This window comes from Exophiala viscosa (genome assembly GCF_022695815.1).
Source record: "Exophiala viscosa unplaced genomic scaffold EDD37scaffold_1, whole genome shotgun sequence".
Lineage (NCBI taxonomy): Eukaryota > Fungi > Ascomycota > Eurotiomycetes > Chaetothyriales > Herpotrichiellaceae > Exophiala > Exophiala viscosa.
This window is the reverse complement of record NW_026944353.1, coordinates 3,527,629-3,544,346: the sequence shown is the minus strand read 5'-3', so window position 1 is coordinate 3,544,346 and position 16,718 is coordinate 3,527,629. Positions and strand designations below refer to the sequence as shown.

Here is a 16,718-nt window from a genome sequence, read left to right as displayed (position 1 = left end):
TCCATACTCAATGCGCTGACAACGAGTTGAAGTCAAAGTCATAATTGAAATCTGCGCCTGGAGAGAACAGAAAGTCGTAGTTCTCGATGAACATGCCCTCGGTGGGACTGAGCCATTGGTTGCCATCTGGATCGAAATTCGAGGGACCAGGTGGTATTTGTGGTGGAGCCATCGCCCCAGGTTCTTGACTGGTGTTGGTATTGTTATTGTTGCGGGAAAATCGGTCAAGAAGTTTTTCCATACTGCTTGCAATGCTCGTCAACAGATGTCGAGGATGCATGATAGCGGTAGTGTCCTTCAGCACTTTGACTAGACTGTACAGCATGTCTAATATTGCCGCTTTGTCAATGCTGAGATTTGCCGGGTTCTTGATTGTGAATCTAAGCAGGAAAACAAAGGCAAAAGCAATCATAGTGTCGAAATACGCCGGCAGTCCGTGCAGATACGATTGGATCTCATTATCTGCCACGATCACCTGGACAATGGAACTGGCGGAGTGGATGGCCATATTTGCAAATTCTCCCATGTCCGGTTCGAATCGCAGTTGCTCTTCGTTGGGGGACGGCGCCCTCCTAAACACATGAGAGCAGAGGTATAACTTGGCGAAATGGTAATGCAAGCCCACACCCTTGCGGGGATAATTGCCGACGGAGGCATTGTACTGAAAGCGTTCCTGCCAATCGGCCCGCCACGTATCCAAGGCGATGCTGAGTCGACGGATTTGCGGCGTCAATTGGTCGGAGAGATGACCTTCTGGATCCAGACTGAACTGATCAAAGACTCGAGTGCTGATGGACCATATCTCGACTTGGCTGACCAGTCGGGAGTCGTCCTCGGTCGCAAATTCAGACTTGAGAAATTCTCTTGGAGGTGTGACGGAACTGAAGTCGCGTGTCATTGGTGGCCTACCGTAGGCTACCGAGAAGTGGTGGTCACAGACGTAGACCAGATAGTACAGGCGAGTGCGAAGGTAACAAGCTTTTTTGGAGTGAGGTATTTTAGGGATGCAGCGATGGAGGTTGAGTTCTCCCGCAAGTCGGGCAGCTGTTGTGCGCCAAGATCAGCCATCAAGTGTATGTCGATTGAGTCAAAAACGTACCTGTGCCGACTAATGTCCACGAGATGTCACTTAACCAGAAGGCGCCTATGCACAAAGCCCTTACGTCGTCATGGCTGTTTCTTTTCGAGAACATCCTTGACGAGGCTAGACTGGTGAAGTTCTGATAACAGGCTTGGTAGTGGGATGACGGAGTGTGGAGGGCTCCAACGGTACATATTGCGGCGGTCAGTAGCGGAGAGCTCTTTCTGACACTGGACAATGAGTCATGCTCGTCGAGGATCCTGTATAGAAAGTGGTCGAGGCGTTGATGGTATAAGTGGAAAAATGCCTCGGCGTCGACCAAGCTGATGACACCGCGGTCGATCAAATCGTAGTCATCAGGATTATTTTGGCGGAAAGTCGCGGGAGATGCGTCTGATAATTCGGACACGACTGAGGCTGGGACAACGCCTGGTCCTCGGTTCAAGTCCATGACGACTTCCCAGCCTGCTTCGTTCTGCCGCTGCTGTGGTTGTGGCTCGGTCGTGACTATAGTACCAGCCATTTGCGGTGCGGGGACCGGGGTAGTTGTGCTATTGTGTCGAGGACTCATCAATGGCGGCAGGGTGTTGACGTTAGTGTTCGAGACACCGCCAGTAGTTCGTGCCTGTTGGTTTAGTCTGTTGATATTATCTTCCAGTTGATGCAATTTCTGCTCGACGTTGGCCTTCCATCTGCATCCGTCGTCAATATTAGTCATTATTCATCAAGGCGTTCGGCTGAGCTTAGGCTCCCTGAGAGGAGGTGACACTCACGCTACATCGCCCTCTAGGAGCATTTGTAGACTCCGGTTCACGACACAGGACAAGCCTCGTTTCTTACAACGCGTACAGGGGATAGCGCCATCTGGCATATGGCATTTGATCTTTTGCTTGCGGCAGGCCACGCAGGCGGTGATTTTGCGGCTGATGTCGATGGGCCGCCGGTCGCCGAAGGACTCTCGTAGTGAGAGTGCGGCCTCTGAGCCGGCATCCATTGCGTCCATAATGTCTTCTTCCATATGCAGATCGGGGCAGATGCGAATACCACAGTAATTGGTGTTTCGATAAGGTTGTGATTAGGGAGCGGAAGATGAGGATCGGAGCTGATGGTGTTCTCGGCACCAGCACATGTCGTTATCTCACAGCCAATCATAATCCAGGTTATACTATTAACACGTTCCGCTTTCACTCCGCATTATTGGTTAACAGCACCTCATACCACAGGTTTCGACCAGGGAGTTTTTCCACAATCATTTCCTCCTTTTGATATTCGGTCTCCCTCCGGTATGCAAAATGAGGTCGGGAAGGGTTTTAGTCTGTCTGCGGCGTTCGTGCCGCGCCAAAAAGACGACCACATGGGTTTGACGTTTTGTTGTCGAACGTCTAGGCGATCTCGATCCAGGAACGACATTTGCACGTGGTGAGGATCAGTACTCTCAATTCGTCTGATGGGTCTATTCTTTAGTGCAGCCATAAATCCGTGTCGCTATATCGACTACGGTGCTGGACCGACGTCCAGTAAGGCTGGGCTACTTGCCAGATCAGCTTTGCGTGTAGCTTGGAGACATGTATATTAAGGCATATCAGTCTTGGAAGATGTGACTTGTTACTCGGCCAGGCACTAACGAGCTCAAGCAAAGACAGCAACGACATCGAACAGTCTACACGATTCGACATCAACAGAACTCACAATGCTCGACACGAAGTCTTACTTCTCCAACTTGAAGTTTCTGCTGGTGGCAGGTGTTGGTCTCTTTGGTGATGGGTACCTCAATATCAGTATCGGACTTGGTATGGTTATGCGAGCCTGCGCAGATTGGACCCCTGCTAAACCGACAACAGTTGTCCCAATGCTCGGTTACCTGTACTATTCGGATGAGAAGAACACTATCCCTACCTTCTCCGGAGACTTGATCAAAGCTGGTCTTGCTATCGGCATGGTCTGCGGTCAGATTGGTTTCGGAGTGTTCGGTGATGCTCTGGGCCGTCACCGCATCTACGGCAAAGAACTCATGATTACAATCTTCGGCACGTTCATGGTTATCATGATGCCTTGGGGCCATATTCAGCATCATGATGTGGTTGCGTGGATGACCGTCTTCCGCATCGTAACTGGCTTTGGGATCGGAGGAGGTAAGTGCATCACAATACCTGCTGTATCCATGCAGGTTCACTGACGCTGTGCCCTGGCAGACTACCCAATGACTTCTTCCTTGTCTGCGGAACATAACCCGACGGGATCACGAGCGAAGATGGTCCTCGCAGTCTTCAGTTGTATCGGCACTGGAAGTATGACTTCTGCAATCGTCTACGTGATCCTGCTGGCAGCCTTCAAATCCTCGATCAATGAAAACATTCATCACCTCCAATGGGTCTGGCGACTGCTCTTTGGTCTGGGTCTTGTGCCACTGATCGTCACCCTATACTTCCGCCTGACCATGCCGGAAAGCAAGCCTTATGAGAAATGTAAGGAGATATCCAACTCAGTCCAGAAGCACCCTACTAACTTCCCTTCCAGACGTGGCTCAGGAGACTTCGCTCAAGCACGACGGCAAACGTGGTCTTCACCAGCAATGGCGTGACTTCAGAGAATACTTCTCGGAGTGGAAGCACGCCAAGGTCCTGATTGGAGTCTGTGCCTCCTGGTTCCTCTTGTGAGTCCTCTTGTTATCACACATTGTTTCGCAAACCTGACTATCGATCAGTGACATCGCCTTCTACGGTATCAACCTCAACCAAAGTATCGTTCTCTCCAAGATCGGTTACGGCAAGGGAGCCACGCCATGGCACACCCTGTGGAACACGGCGGTCGGCAACGTCATCGTCTCTGCTGCAGTAAGTCCCATTTCCACTTGTGATTCTGCAGAATGATACTCACATCAACGCTTAGGGATACTTGCCCGGATTCTACATTGGCATCTTCCTCCCCGACCTCATCGGCCGCATCAACCAGCAATTCTGGTGCTGTGTGGGGGTTACCATCCTCTACGCCATCTGGGCTGGCGTCACCAACCATACCTCGACCGGTGGCCTTGTCACTCTTTTTACCCTGTCTCAACTCGTGTTGAACATGGGTCCCAACTCGACCACTTTCCTCTTGCCCGTCGAAGTCTTCCCCACCCGTGTCCGAGCTACCGCCCACGGTATCGCAGCCGCCTCAGGAAAACTCGGAGCCATCGTCACGGCATTCGCCTTCGGTTCCCTCTCGGACCGCATTGGTCTCCGCGGCGTTCTCGGGTTTCTGGCAGGCATCATGGCCCTGTGCGCTGCTACTACTCTGCTCATCCCTGAAACCAAGGGTAAGAGCTTGGATGAGATCGAGCGCGGAGTGCTCTATGGCAAGACCGCTAGCGCTGAAAGCGTCCAGACCGACAGCGCCGCGACTTCTCCTGAGTTGTTCGCCAAGGAAGAGGCTTACCCTAAGAACGCTGATGGAAAGGATCTTGCGTCCGTCTGATGCACGGTTCGTACGGGATATTACTATGTTTACTATGTCTGTGAACAAAGTGAACGGTGGTGACCCCGGCGTCGCGAGGAATATTTGGGTATGCGGTTATGCTCAGAGCAGGGAACGAAAAGAGATAGAACTGTCCTTTCTGATGGGGGAAGCGCTTCTGTACTTTTATTCAGCCTACACCTCTTCATCGAGGTGTTTAATACCACACTATACAATGAAATGATCCAAAACATCGTTGTTTCCAACCGATGCTGGCTTTCCTGGCATATATCTTACCGCCCGTCTGACACATGTCTGGCAAAAGTAGGCTTGGGGAGGGTGATTATGAATGGTAATCGAGGTGGCACAAGGGTGAACTGTTCGGTGCGAGAGTTCGCCATCTCCATTGGTCCATACCACTGGTCACTTCGACCCGTGATCTCGATTCGTTACTTACTCGCTACTACACAACTTCCTTTCGTCATCCCATTTCAGAGACTACCAGGGCGTTGTTATGCGACCCTTTCTGCTGTACTCTGTCATGACATTGGGACACCGTTGCACTCCATTGGTACATCTCAATGTTCCAAAGACTATTTCCGCGATCCGTCCGAAATCTTGGATGTGATGATTCGGGATATGCCGATTTCCTCTGTCATATCGCTTGCTTAGCTTGCGCTCCCAAGCGTCGGGATTTTCCGAACGGATTTCTAAGATATCTGATTAATCTTGAGCAGCGTTCAGTAGATGCGTTGCTTGGACTTTCGCACTCGGCCTATCACCAAGTTGTCGTTCTCGATTTGCCCTAGAGGCTTGGGAAGTGCGGCATGTGCTCACACAACAGAGGAATTATTTAACAATGGGGCTTGCAGCTATCGGCGGACGACTTCCTGCCTCCAAGCACGTTCTCAAACCTCAATAAGCGACAATTTTGTATCGATCAAGCTACTTATAGTTTACAGAGCCAACTTTGTGCAGTTGAAAGTTCCCTAGAAAGACGACAACTGCGGCATACCATGCAGCCGTTCCACCTGACAGCCACGGGCTACAACATCAACTATCTCCCACAATATATCGCGCACCGGCATGGCTTTTTCGGCGACGAGGGTCTTGATGTCACGACCACAATCCCTGCGCCATGGGATGGTGTTCTCGACGCGCTTGCCGATGGCTCTGCCGACATGGCCCTTGGTGGAATCTGGGTGCCGTCCATGTACCGCGATCGCGTACGACAAGACTACACGGTGTTCGCACAGATTGCGAATCGCTGTCCACTAGCGCTGCTCAGACGAACGAGTTGCGGGAAGAAATTCACGCTGGCCGACGTGGTCGGGAAGACAGTCCTGATGAAATCCATCGGCGGCGCCAGCGTCGGCCTGTTCTTCAAGATGTTGCTGCGGGAGAATGGCATCGACCCCAGGACAGTGGATTTTATCCAGGATCTGGACGGTCTGATGCTGGGAACCTTGTTTCAGGGTGGTATGGGCGATTTCTTCGTCACTGACAACCTGTCTGCCAAGGTCATGGCCGCGCGCAATCCCGACGTTTCGATTGCCTTGGAAATGGTCACGCAAGGCGAAGTCCCATGGAGTGTCTACTACCGAGAAACCTCGACCATCACCCCGGAGCTACTCGAGGCTCAGACGCGGTTTCTTAGGGCGCTGAACAAAGGTATAGAGTGGGTGCTCGAGTGCGACGCCAGCTCCTTCAGAGACGAACTCGCCGAGCTCTTTCCCAAGGTGCCCCTCGACGTGGCCGTTGAGGTGGTCAATTCCTTCCGTCGAAACGGCATGTGGAGCACCGCCACCATACCGCGCAAAGCATTCGACCGGTGGCAGCGAGGCCTCACCGACGCGCGCTTCGTTAGTCAACCCTTGGAGTATGAAAGCCTCATAAACGATGGGCCTGCGAAGAAGGCGGAAGCCGCACTCACAACAGCTCATGCAGTAGCAATGGAGGGGCGGTAAATAGATGAGCTGGATCAGAGCATGCTCTTACTGTAGACATGGAATTGGATATAATGCAATTTATATTCACCATTCTCCTCTCGCATGACTGGAGTGCATTTCACAGACTTAGTTTTGGGGCGTGGTCTTCCATACTCAAAGCCAGTGGACGTGATGGTGGACAGTCAGTCCGGCAAACTGCGTAGGCACCCCTAACTGAGGCGCAGGATAGTACAACGGTTGTATCTTGACCTCCTCTATGCATTGGACCTCGTTGACATGGCTTCGAACTAAGAGACTTGCTTCTCTTCAGTTTCGCCTTTCTGTCAGTTGCTATTGAGGCGCTTTGAGTGAGTGACCAGGCAAAGAAACTGTAGAGGGGCATGATGACATCGAATATGACTTTACGGATACGGAGGGTTGTGTTATATCTTGGCATCCAGTCTACCAAAACGGTTGTTCTATGTCACCGCCAGCCACATTCGATTCAAAGGGTACCGGATTATCCATGCTTATGGTGGCGCCCCCTTGCTGCTCACCCATGATGAAGCCGAGCTCGCCCATATCGGGCCACTGTGCAGCCGTGTTGAGCAATTCTCCGAGGTCAAAGTTACCTTCGGTGGACAGCACAGCTGACATATTATTCGCCGCGACCCTGTCATGATTGTTTTGGGCATTCTGCGTCGTGGTGGTGGCGGTAGTGGTCGTCGCTGTCATGCCGTCATAACGGGGCAACTGCAATTGCTTCATCAAGTCTCTGACATGGTTTTCGAACTCTAGCCGGTTTTGGTGGAAGTCTTCAATATCCCTGGTGACCAACCAATCGATCGTCGCCGAAGACAGCGTGTCGAAGGCGTTTCGACATCCCGCGGCTCCAGGGAAGGTCTCTGACATGGCCGACAGCGTCGATGCGCAGGACTGAAGGGTGGAAATACTCTTGCCCACGGGATTTGATTCCCGTATTTCCTCGGAGTGCCAGAGCGCGTTGATTACTCCTAGACCGGCCATGAAGAGCTGGTGCACAGATTTCCACAACATCTCGAGTCTTCCCTCATGTTGTAAGACCTTAAGGCCGGCAATGACTTTGCACGAAGCTTCGAATGTGATGAGTAGCTCTTGTGCTGATTGGTTCATGGTCCCTGCGTGCTGCGGACGATAGAGCAGCAAGATGGTGTTATGATAGATCACGTCCCAGTAGGAGCGGGAGGCGAAGATTGACGACGGATGTGCTCTTTCCGGATCGGGAATCGTCGCCTTCCACTCTTGCAGGCGCGGCTGAATGTCCTGCAGCCAGGCCGTCCAGCTGGGCCGAGGGTAGGCCAGTCTCAGGGACCATACTTGGCCGTGTTGGACGTGTCTTATTTCCGATTCGAGTCTGGCCAGGGTAAATAAGTGGTTGTGAGCTCGCTGAGTGTGAATGTCGAATTCGTTGGTGGTTTGTCCACTCAGACCTTGATGACGATATCCTGTCCATGGATTCGGAAGCTGGACGCGCGTGCTTTCGTCGAGAATGCCAAACGGACGTCCGAGGGTGATGCACAGCAGGCGGTCTAGATGGTAGGTAGAATGCCACAGTCGCCTGCGGTCGTCCAGCACTTCCGGATCCATGTTGAGGCATTGCAACTCGGTCTCCCAGTGAAGGCCCACGTCGATGCAGAGCCGCAGAGCGAAGCCTGTCAGGTGCCAGAGGCTGCCCCGAGAAGGTGACAGGGCGACAAATTGAGCCAGGAGAAGCACGATCCGCAAAGTCTCCAAGTCGCTCTTGGAGTAGGTCAAAACCTTTTCCACCCAGCCCAGTGCCGAACGGAAACACCCGTCACTTTGACTCGGGCGACTTCCCGACGTGTGAGGAACACCGGCGAGACCGATGGCGAAGACCATGTACGTGATGAACATGTCCCTCTCCGGAGGTACTCCTCGTACTTCAGCATTCGTCCTTCCCGTTCCGCTGGGAGAGCCACGATATGCGTATGCACTGTTGATGGCTTTGCTCACCTGCGAACGACCAATGAGGGGCAGATGAGGCGTGCGGTATTGGAAGTAAACCTCGACAAGGTGATCGGCAACATGGCGTGGTGGCATTGAGGCTTTTGCCGGGGCCGCGGCGAACCCGGCTAGAGAGGCTTCATGGGATGGCGACTGTTGCCTTGGAACACTAAGAATTGGTGACGATAGCCTGTCATCAACGTGAATGGCGGCCATGACCATCTTTGCAAAGGAGATGCCGCTGCTCTGTCCCAGAAACCGCGGCTGCTGAATGAAGGGCTCAGTGACTACGTTTCTGACTTTGGTGACCAAATCTTGGAGAAGAGGCGAAGTCTCATCAGCAGCCAATGAAGGTGGTCTCTCTGCTGCGGCTACTGCTGCTGCTTCAGAATCGACGTTTGCCGCTCGCTCGTGGTGAGCTGCTGCTGAGTGAGAAGAAGCTGCTGTTGTTGTAATGCCGCCAGCACCGTTCCCATTCCGCAGGTCACCCTGTGTGTTGCGCTCTTCTCGCAGGGCTTGGACTTCCTGGGTGAGTTCTGCAATCTGCTCTTCCAGATTTGATACATAATCCCGAGGAATCTTTCGAAAACTATTAGCAGATTTGGAACAAGTCGGGACCTTCACCGCTTACGTCGGTCTGCTTTCCCGAGTCATACATGAGACACGGAGCGTTGACGCTTTGGCAATTGGAACATTGTGGATATCCCTGATCGCACTGTCAATGTGGAACCGTGTCGTCAGTAATTGCTCAATAGAAGCCCAGTAATGTCAACTTTTGCCTGGTGATGATAATACCTTCTGCTTTCTCCGACGACACCTGTACGCACCGATAAGCCCAAGTTCGCATCACAATTCCGCCTGAATATTGTAACAGTCTTCAACTCACCTCTGGCATGCATTCACCCCGCCCCTGATCCTTTGCTCACGGCGCGGCATGATAGTCTATCGTCGGAGATGGCCAGGAATCCGATAATGGAGTTGTGATCATGGCCTCGATTGAAGTCTACGGCCTCGTTGGGAGGATTTCGGCACGAATTTGGGCCCAGATAATGGCAAAAGTTGGCCATGTGCCTATCCCCGTCGGAAAATCCCGATCTCCCGCAGAAGTCTGATAATGGAAGGCTGAATACTGATTCGACGGCGGTGGATTTGCGAGTGCCTCTATCAAGGTGATAAGCGATTTCGAAACTTCGATCTACGACTGGCAACGCCTTATCAAGTTTATCATTCTTTTCGGTCCTGCACGAGAGGCAGCGATAGATATGTGCGATATGTGCAACGACACGATTGAACTGAGGCCTCACAACAGGCGATGGAGTATTTAATTCCGCGTCTTGGACAATGAATGTTCTCGCCGTTCACTCTTCCTCCAACACACGACTTCATTTGCTATCACGAGGCCATATATCTTCATACACTTTTTGCGCATCACAGAGCCCAAACTCGGGAACAAATGGACACAAACATGGAGAAGAATGCCAAGGATGCTGCATTCGACACCACCAGTACTAGTATCGCTGAAGATCACGCACTCGGCACCACCACCATTGCCATAGACATTGATCCCGCAAGGGAAGCAGCAGTACGCAGAAAGTTCGACATCTATGTCGTACCGATTTCCGTCATCTATCTTGTCTTATCCACCCTTGACCGCAACAATGTAAGAAGATCTTATATGATTGTTAAGAACATGGTGAACTAATTATGGAACAGCTGGGAAATGCTCGTGTCTTTGGCTTCGACGAAGATGTTGGACTGAAGGGTGGCCAATTCGGCAATATTCAGACGCTGTCTAGCGTCTGCACTGTTCTCTTTGAGGTCCCCTGGGTCCTCGCCACCAGGCGATGGGGTGCTAAAAAGGCGATTGGAACTGCGTTTGCTTTGTGGAGTGTCTGTACGCTTGGGACTGCCTTTGTCCAGACGTACGGTCAGACGATTGCCTGTCGCATGCTGTTGAATGCCGCCGAAGCCGGTCTCGCCCAAGCATTCGCTTTTTTGTTCTCGACCATCTACCCACGTGAGCTGGCCGGCAAACGGATCATGACGACCAACCTCGCCCAGTGTATTTCTGGAGCCTTCGGCGGGCTCTTCGCGTACGCCGTCCAAACGATGGGGACGCGGCATGGTCTTGCTGCCTGGAGGTGGCTCTTCATCATCGAGTTCTGTATCACGGTGGTCATCTGCGGCGTGGGACTTTTCTTCCTGCCTGGCGAGGTGGAGAAAGCATGGTTTCTGACCGAGGAGGAGAAGGAGACCATGCGGCTGAAGAAGGAACGAGACCACATGATCCGAGGCCAGGAAAAGTTTGAGCGCAAGTGGATCAAGATCGCCCTGACCGACCCCTTCGTCTGGCTTCTCGGTACTGCGTTCTTCACCTCGTCGGTTGCCATCAATGGGTTCGGAGTTTTCCTACCCACAATCATTGACGGCCTAGGGTGAGTTTTTTTGGCTTTTGCTGTCAAACATGTCGCGATCAAGAAGGCTGACTCTTCAACTTTCGGCAGCTATGCGTCTCTCCAGGTGAATTATATGACCATCCCAGTCTACGTTCTTGGCGCCATCTCTCTTTCGATCCAAGTCTACTATTCGGACAAGCTCAGGAAGCGAGCATTCTTCATCGTCGGATGCTGTGCACCTGTAGCCATTGGCTATCTCATGTGTGTATGGTCCAAAGATAAACATGTCGGCTATGCCGGCATGTTTATCCTTGTCATGGGTGAGTCATGGTCAACGGCTTATGCCCCGGCGTAATGCGTTTCGCTTTTACTGATGGACTTCTGAACCAGGGCTGTATCCCATCTCGACTTTGGCTGTGACCTGGATTACAACGAATCTAGCTCCCGACACCAAGCGTGCGATAGGCCAGCCATTTGCTTACAGCTTGGCCAACGTCTCGAATTTGATCTCTGGACAGCTGTATCCAAGTCAGCAAGGTCCGCGATACGTTCCAGGCAATGCCATCTCGGCCGGTCTCACCATCGTCGCGGGATTTCTGTATGCCTCATGCTGGTTTCTGCTCAGGAGAAGAAATGCCAGAAAGGCGAAGATGATTGCTGAAGGAGCCACCACCAATGGTAAAGAAGGGGATCAGAGCCTTGATTTCACCTATATCCTTTGAAATGGGTATTATATAACATGCGCTGTGCGCGCAGGCTCCGGGTTCCGCGAATGGTCAATCTGTCAGCCGTCAATTTGAGTTGTGGGTGTGATGACATTGAAACGTGAGACAAACGCATCGGTATTCTAGCAATGAACGTTCATGTTGGGTCTTTATTTATTTAGTTCGAATTCAATATATCGGCAATCAAATGGCCCCTAACATTTACTGAAACATAGGCATGGGGAGGGTGATCATGAATGGTATTTCGGTTGAAAGAAAAGCAAAATGTTCCCGTGCCGCGGGTGAGGCTGTGGCCAGACCCTGCCATGTATTGTTGTCGGATGTCGAGGCCTATGACATTTGATTGTATTATGCTGCCACAATTCAATGTCCACGGCCAGCCAGGGACAAGCTTTCCAGCGAGTCCCATGCACCGCGATCAATGCTAGTTGATGCAGCAGATCAATCAAAGACACCTTCTTGAATGTGTGCCTTGACTGTAAGGCATTCCCCATGGCGCGGCACAAAGCATGTATTGAGTCGCAACTAAGATCATTAGGGGCCAAGTGAACGAGATATTTTTCTCGAGAAATGAATTTCTGTCAATTACGACTAAGTCAAGTAAGATAGGTACAAATCAAATGCAGTAAACCCCCAAGCTTTAAAGCTGATTAACAATATAGTTCTCCGGCCCTGAAATGTGCAAATGTGTCATCCATTGTCGTGCAAGCCTGTCTTGAGTCCTCTTCTGTCTCCATCTAGTTGATCTCGATCAGACCAGGGCCAGCAATAGTGGCCTTGGCAACGTCTTCAGCGTCGGTAAAGGGACCTGTGCTGTTGGTGAGAGCAACAATGGTGAGGCCGTTGAGGAGATACTCAGAGTATGGGAAGAAGGCGTCGAAGGTGGCGACACCATTGCTGAGAACAGCATTGGTGATGTTCTCGACTATGGGTACGCTCTGGCTGTTGATGTAAACGATGGAGAGACCGGCAGGAGGAGAGGACTTGTCCACAGTGACGGAGAAGGACAGAGTCTGGTCCTCAGCGGCGATGGGGGAGGTGTTGATGGTCAGAGGCAGGAAGACTGGTAGGTCGATGAGGTTCGAGTTGGGGCAGGATCCTTTGACCACAACCGCCTGGTTGAGGACCGAGAAGGCGAACTCTCGGCTAGAGCGGGTCAAGAAGGGAAGCTCCGAGGGCACAAGGCCACCAAAGTAGCGGAAGAAACCAGTCTGTTCACCTTCTTGGCCAATGACGGAGCCGATGATGGGGACTGGACCGTCGTCGCCGTTGGTGGCCAGATGGAACTGAACGTCCTGAAGAGTGCCCATGACAACATCGGTGAAGGTCTTGGCAAAGGCAAGAGCTTCGTCAAGGGTGGAGCTGGGGAAGACATACTGGCAAGGCTGGATGGGTGCTTGGCCATTGGCTGCCAGGATCTTGTTTGCGTTGTCGGCGTGAAGCTCTTCTTGGGCTTGAATGGCGGTGATGGCGTTGATGACCATTTGGCGGGTGGTCGAGTCAGCGATGGTGAATCCGGCGACGTTTTCAGTCAGGTTGAAGAGGAGATCGGTGAAGAACGCGACCTCGAACAGCTCGTTGAAGGCAATGAGTCTGAAGCTTGTCAGGTCATCGGGCTTGAGGGTTGGAGCTCCTCCATTGGGCTCGATGCCGTGAGCCTGCTCCTCGGTGGCGTTCAACTCAGCGGCGTTCAGGTTGGGGAAACCGTTGGACAGAGGGAATGAGAATGGGTTGCCAGACTTGAGAGGAGCAGGAGGACCGAGGGGAGGAGACACCGTTGCGCTGGGAGAAGCGCCGTCGGAACCGGAAGAGCTGGATTCCCAGTCACCCCATTGAGCAACGGGAGCAGCGACCGCGGCACCGAGCAGAGCGGCAGCGACGAAACCGGATGTGTAGCGCATCTTTGGTATGTGGTCTGTGGTTTTGTTGTATTATAGGATTAGATCGTCGAATAGTAGTTGTAGAACGAATGTAGCGAAGCTTTTGGGTTGTAAAGAACGGCTTGGTGAATTAATAGTCAATCCAGAAGAGAAAGCTCTGATTATGTGTTGTTTGTGAATGATGAATCCGAGACTGCCACGGGTGGCAGGCGTCTCTTATACATGTTCTTGCAGCATTTCTTACCGTGCGACAGTGCTGGGATTAAGTGGCGCAAGCTGAGATCCGGCCATAGCTACCCTCAATATTCACTGTCGTGATTAGGCCTGCCAAATACTCCGATTGACGTAAACCCTTCCGCTGAATGAGAATGGTATATCCTTCCAGATTCGGAATGGGGGACGGTGATTTTGGTAGAGCAGACGGTAATTGGAAGGATCTGGATCCACGCTCTGATGCTGCAGGTACACTAGTCCGGGAGTGAAGATCGACCCAGCTCAAAAGACGGCCATGTCGACCGAGGAGCATTGCTCCCAAATCTGCGTTTAGTAATACAATGCACCTATGTTTGGAACACGTGCCTCCGGAAGAAATGCTCAGACGGTGTTGTGGTCATGCATTCCCTGGTGGAGAGGCCGGCGCGAGGAGTAAGCCACAGGAGATTCTTCCCGCCTTTGTGTATGCAGGCCACAAACACTCCGAGGGTCGTACAAGAAAAGCAACTGTCATTAATGACTAGCTAAATGCTTGCTCGGAAACACCATATCGATGCGCTTCGAAACACGTATCTTTCACGAAGCAAGCACTTACCCGCTCGACCTGTTCGATACTCCAACCTCTCCACTTGCGGTGATGTCCTTCACGGTGCCAGATGAAAGATAGCTCATCTGTAATCGGAAGAGGTGGTGACAGATTACTGGCCCAAGGGTGATGGTGTGGACGTGTGGCTGGCACAAGTCCAGGTCGAGGGCTGACCATGGCCCAATTTCCCCACGAAAAGCTCAAGGCTCCTTCCGGATCTGCCCCTCGTCGTTCCCTAGCGTGAAAGAGGATGATGGTGACATTGGAGAGAGTTCCGCCGAAGTCAAGTCAAGTCATGTCAAGTCATGCTTTAAGCTCGTCTAAGCTTTTTCTTAGCGTTCCAAGCCTCACTCGGTTTAGTGCTGGTAACCTTAAAAAGAACATTGAACTAGGTGTTAAGCTTAACGATAAGCGGAATTCTATTCTCGCCTAAACTCCAGGCCGGCAATGCATTTCTAAAGTCATATTGGACACAGCCACCTGTGCAGCCACGACTGGAAAGTATCCTCCCTGCGCCGAGTGAGTGGAAAAGCTCTTCGCTTAACGGCAATGTTGCCTCTACTGCCCATCAATGGATATTCCAGGTATACGGCAGCCCGGTATCTCAACGATCTGAGGCTCTGCTCTTACCACATGCTTGTTTATTGCTCATTACATGTCACTGGTGATGTCCGTATGACAATCCCTGTACGTACCCTGTCACCACGGAGGCAATCCCGACCGAATGCGGATAGAATCGCTTGAATATGACAAGCCACCAAATTGGCTGACAATCCACGTGCTGAAGTCTCGGCAGAGGAGGTTGTTGGGATGTTCCTTTCAAGCAACCGTAGCCCTACGGCGTATGCACATTGCACCCACCTCAGCCGCGCCCTATTGCACCATTCGACGGATCACGACCTAATGTCGCTTCGAAAGACACACATACCCAGATATCACCTCCATCTCGCATCGACACCGACAACGACAGCAATATTGTTCTATGGCTACGATCCTGCCCCATTGCGCATCAGCGTTATTGACTCCGAGACATTGATCACCAGCCATAAGGCAAGGATCTCAGTCCCTGTCCCCATTCCCATCCGGACCTCCAGGCTCTTTTTGATTTCTTTCCCGTCCTGAAATGGCGTCTAAGCGAAAAATTTATCATTCATCCACTGGTGGCTAGCTCACAATGCCTTTTGCTGGTACCACGATGTCCGCCCTGCACCGTATGGTCCGTGGTCTTACCCACTCTTTAGCGACGATCGAACCCCTCTAGAGTCCGCGAAGTATACCAGTGCAAGTCTGCGTAAGCAGGCCGCGAATCGAGCAACGTCCTGAAGTCAGATGGGAAGAAAAATGTCTCACCAGAAAGGTTCATCTTCCTGTCTTAACCTGCGGCTAGTACAGTTGCGACCTTCACAACTGCAGTCGTTAGCATGGAAGGCCTTACCGAAGCGTGCGGACAACTACACGATGACTAGCAAGATCGCTACCCTGCAAGACTGGTCGTAAGCGCAAGGCAAACATGCTCATAATTCGCAGGAAGCAGGTGAAGAGACGCTTCCGTCCACTTCTCTTCTAAGGCTGACTGATGCTACCGAGGTACATACTTCAAAGCTCTGTCAAAGATGGTGGCTGCCTGCAGAATACTCTTCGAAGCGCCGCAGGTAACGTATTTGACCACCTCCTGGTTTTTGACCACCTCGTGGGGGTAATCGTGACACTTTTTACTCTGGTAACTCGTAAAATCGTGCTTTTCTGCGATTAGGCGTGCTTCTGCCCTGATCGGCGATGCCAGGGGGCTGTTTTGGGGAGGATAGGCATGCCGATTAGAACGCTTGCCACTGTAAATAACCTGTAAGCTGTTCTTCTGGGCATTGCCACTGTCACTCAGGGTGTTCCTGCGCATCCCAAGTCGATCTTGCACATCTGTTTACCACCACCATTCATCTTTTCCTGCTCTTTCTGAGTCGCGTTTTTACGCGTCGGTAGCAAAACTTGCTATGATCCTTAGTGTTAATAAGCGTAATGAACAGCTCCCCTTGTTGCCGTGACCTCACGGCGTTGATCTCGCTACCGCCACTAAGCTGGTACCGTAGTTATATCATAAGAGGGAGAAGAAGGGCGTCTAGTAGGTGATTCTGTATAGCTGTTAGCTAAATCATTCGAGCAAGTCCAAAAGCAACCCTAAAAAGCAAGCCCAAAAAGCAAGCCCAAAAAGCAAGCCCAAAAAGTAAAAAGTAAGTACGATTCATTATATTTAAGCTATTTACCCGATCTCGTAGTAGTTCGACCTCTATATAGAGAGTATATTATGATCAAGAATAGACTCGCCGACATTAGGAAGATATTGAAGGAGGAGACCTATATAGACAACCGCATTCAACTACTTAGGGTAAAGAGCCTCGTGATCGAGATAAAGAGCCTCGTGATCGAGCTTAATACTTTTCGCCTCTACTACTCTAAGTTTACCCCTAAAAGTAAG

General features: G+C 51.6%; 7 protein-coding genes across 7 annotated transcripts; 3 read left to right on the top strand and 4 right to left on the bottom strand.

The window, feature by feature from the left end:
• Positions 1-7: 7 nt before the first annotated feature.
• EDD37DRAFT_645505 (C6 transcription factor) lies at positions 8-2,075 on the bottom strand (the record flags this gene model as incomplete). Its single annotated transcript, XM_062817638.1, has 3 exons — positions 8-1,044; positions 1,100-1,773; positions 1,855-2,075. The coding sequence occupies 3 exons, from the start codon at positions 2,073-2,075 to the stop codon at positions 8-10; spliced, it is 1,932 nt and encodes a 643-aa protein (XP_062675651.1).
• Positions 2,076-2,299: 224 nt separating this feature from the next.
• Positions 2,300-2,944, bottom strand: EDD37DRAFT_617778 (uncharacterized protein). Its single transcript, XM_062815766.1, has one exon. It carries the CDS (start codon positions 2,755-2,757, stop codon positions 2,542-2,544), a length of 216 nt encoding a protein of 71 aa, XP_062675650.1. The 5' UTR covers positions 2,758-2,944; the 3' UTR covers positions 2,300-2,541.
• On the top strand, positions 2,300-4,757 carry EDD37DRAFT_617777 (major facilitator superfamily domain-containing protein). Its single transcript, XM_062815765.1, has 6 exons — positions 2,300-2,871; positions 2,923-3,213; positions 3,274-3,546; positions 3,599-3,734; positions 3,786-3,915; positions 3,971-4,757. The coding sequence occupies exons 1-6, from the start codon at positions 2,772-2,774 to the stop codon at positions 4,535-4,537; spliced, it is 1,497 nt and encodes a 498-aa protein (XP_062675649.1). The 5' UTR covers positions 2,300-2,771; the 3' UTR covers positions 4,538-4,757.
• A 672-nt stretch (positions 4,758-5,429) lies between these two features.
• On the top strand, positions 5,430-6,552 carry EDD37DRAFT_67036 (uncharacterized protein). The gene has a single exon (XM_062819361.1). It carries the CDS (start codon positions 5,533-5,535, stop codon positions 6,481-6,483), a length of 951 nt encoding a protein of 316 aa, XP_062675648.1. The 5' UTR covers positions 5,430-5,532; the 3' UTR covers positions 6,484-6,552.
• A 354-nt stretch (positions 6,553-6,906) lies between these two features.
• EDD37DRAFT_645502 (fungal-specific transcription factor domain-containing protein) lies at positions 6,907-9,106 on the bottom strand (the record flags this gene model as incomplete). Its single annotated transcript, XM_062817637.1, has 2 exons — positions 6,907-9,027; positions 9,080-9,106. 2 exons carry the CDS (start codon positions 9,104-9,106, stop codon positions 6,907-6,909), a joined length of 2,148 nt encoding a protein of 715 aa, XP_062675647.1.
• An 807-nt stretch (positions 9,107-9,913) lies between these two features.
• On the top strand, positions 9,914-11,566 carry EDD37DRAFT_559019 (high-affinity nicotinic acid transporter-like protein; the record flags this gene model as incomplete). Its single annotated transcript, XM_062813773.1, has 4 exons — positions 9,914-10,108; positions 10,162-10,883; positions 10,953-11,164; positions 11,235-11,566. The coding sequence occupies 4 exons, from the start codon at positions 9,914-9,916 to the stop codon at positions 11,564-11,566; spliced, it is 1,461 nt and encodes a 486-aa protein (XP_062675646.1).
• Positions 11,567-12,235: 669 nt separating this feature from the next.
• EDD37DRAFT_671508 (uncharacterized protein) lies at positions 12,236-13,470 on the bottom strand (the record flags this gene model as incomplete). The annotated part of the gene is made up of 2 exons (XM_062819414.1): positions 12,236-13,308; positions 13,345-13,470. The coding sequence occupies 2 exons, from the start codon at positions 13,468-13,470 to the stop codon at positions 12,307-12,309; spliced, it is 1,128 nt and encodes a 375-aa protein (XP_062675645.1). The 3' UTR covers positions 12,236-12,306.
• Positions 13,471-16,718: the final 3,248 nt, after the last annotated feature.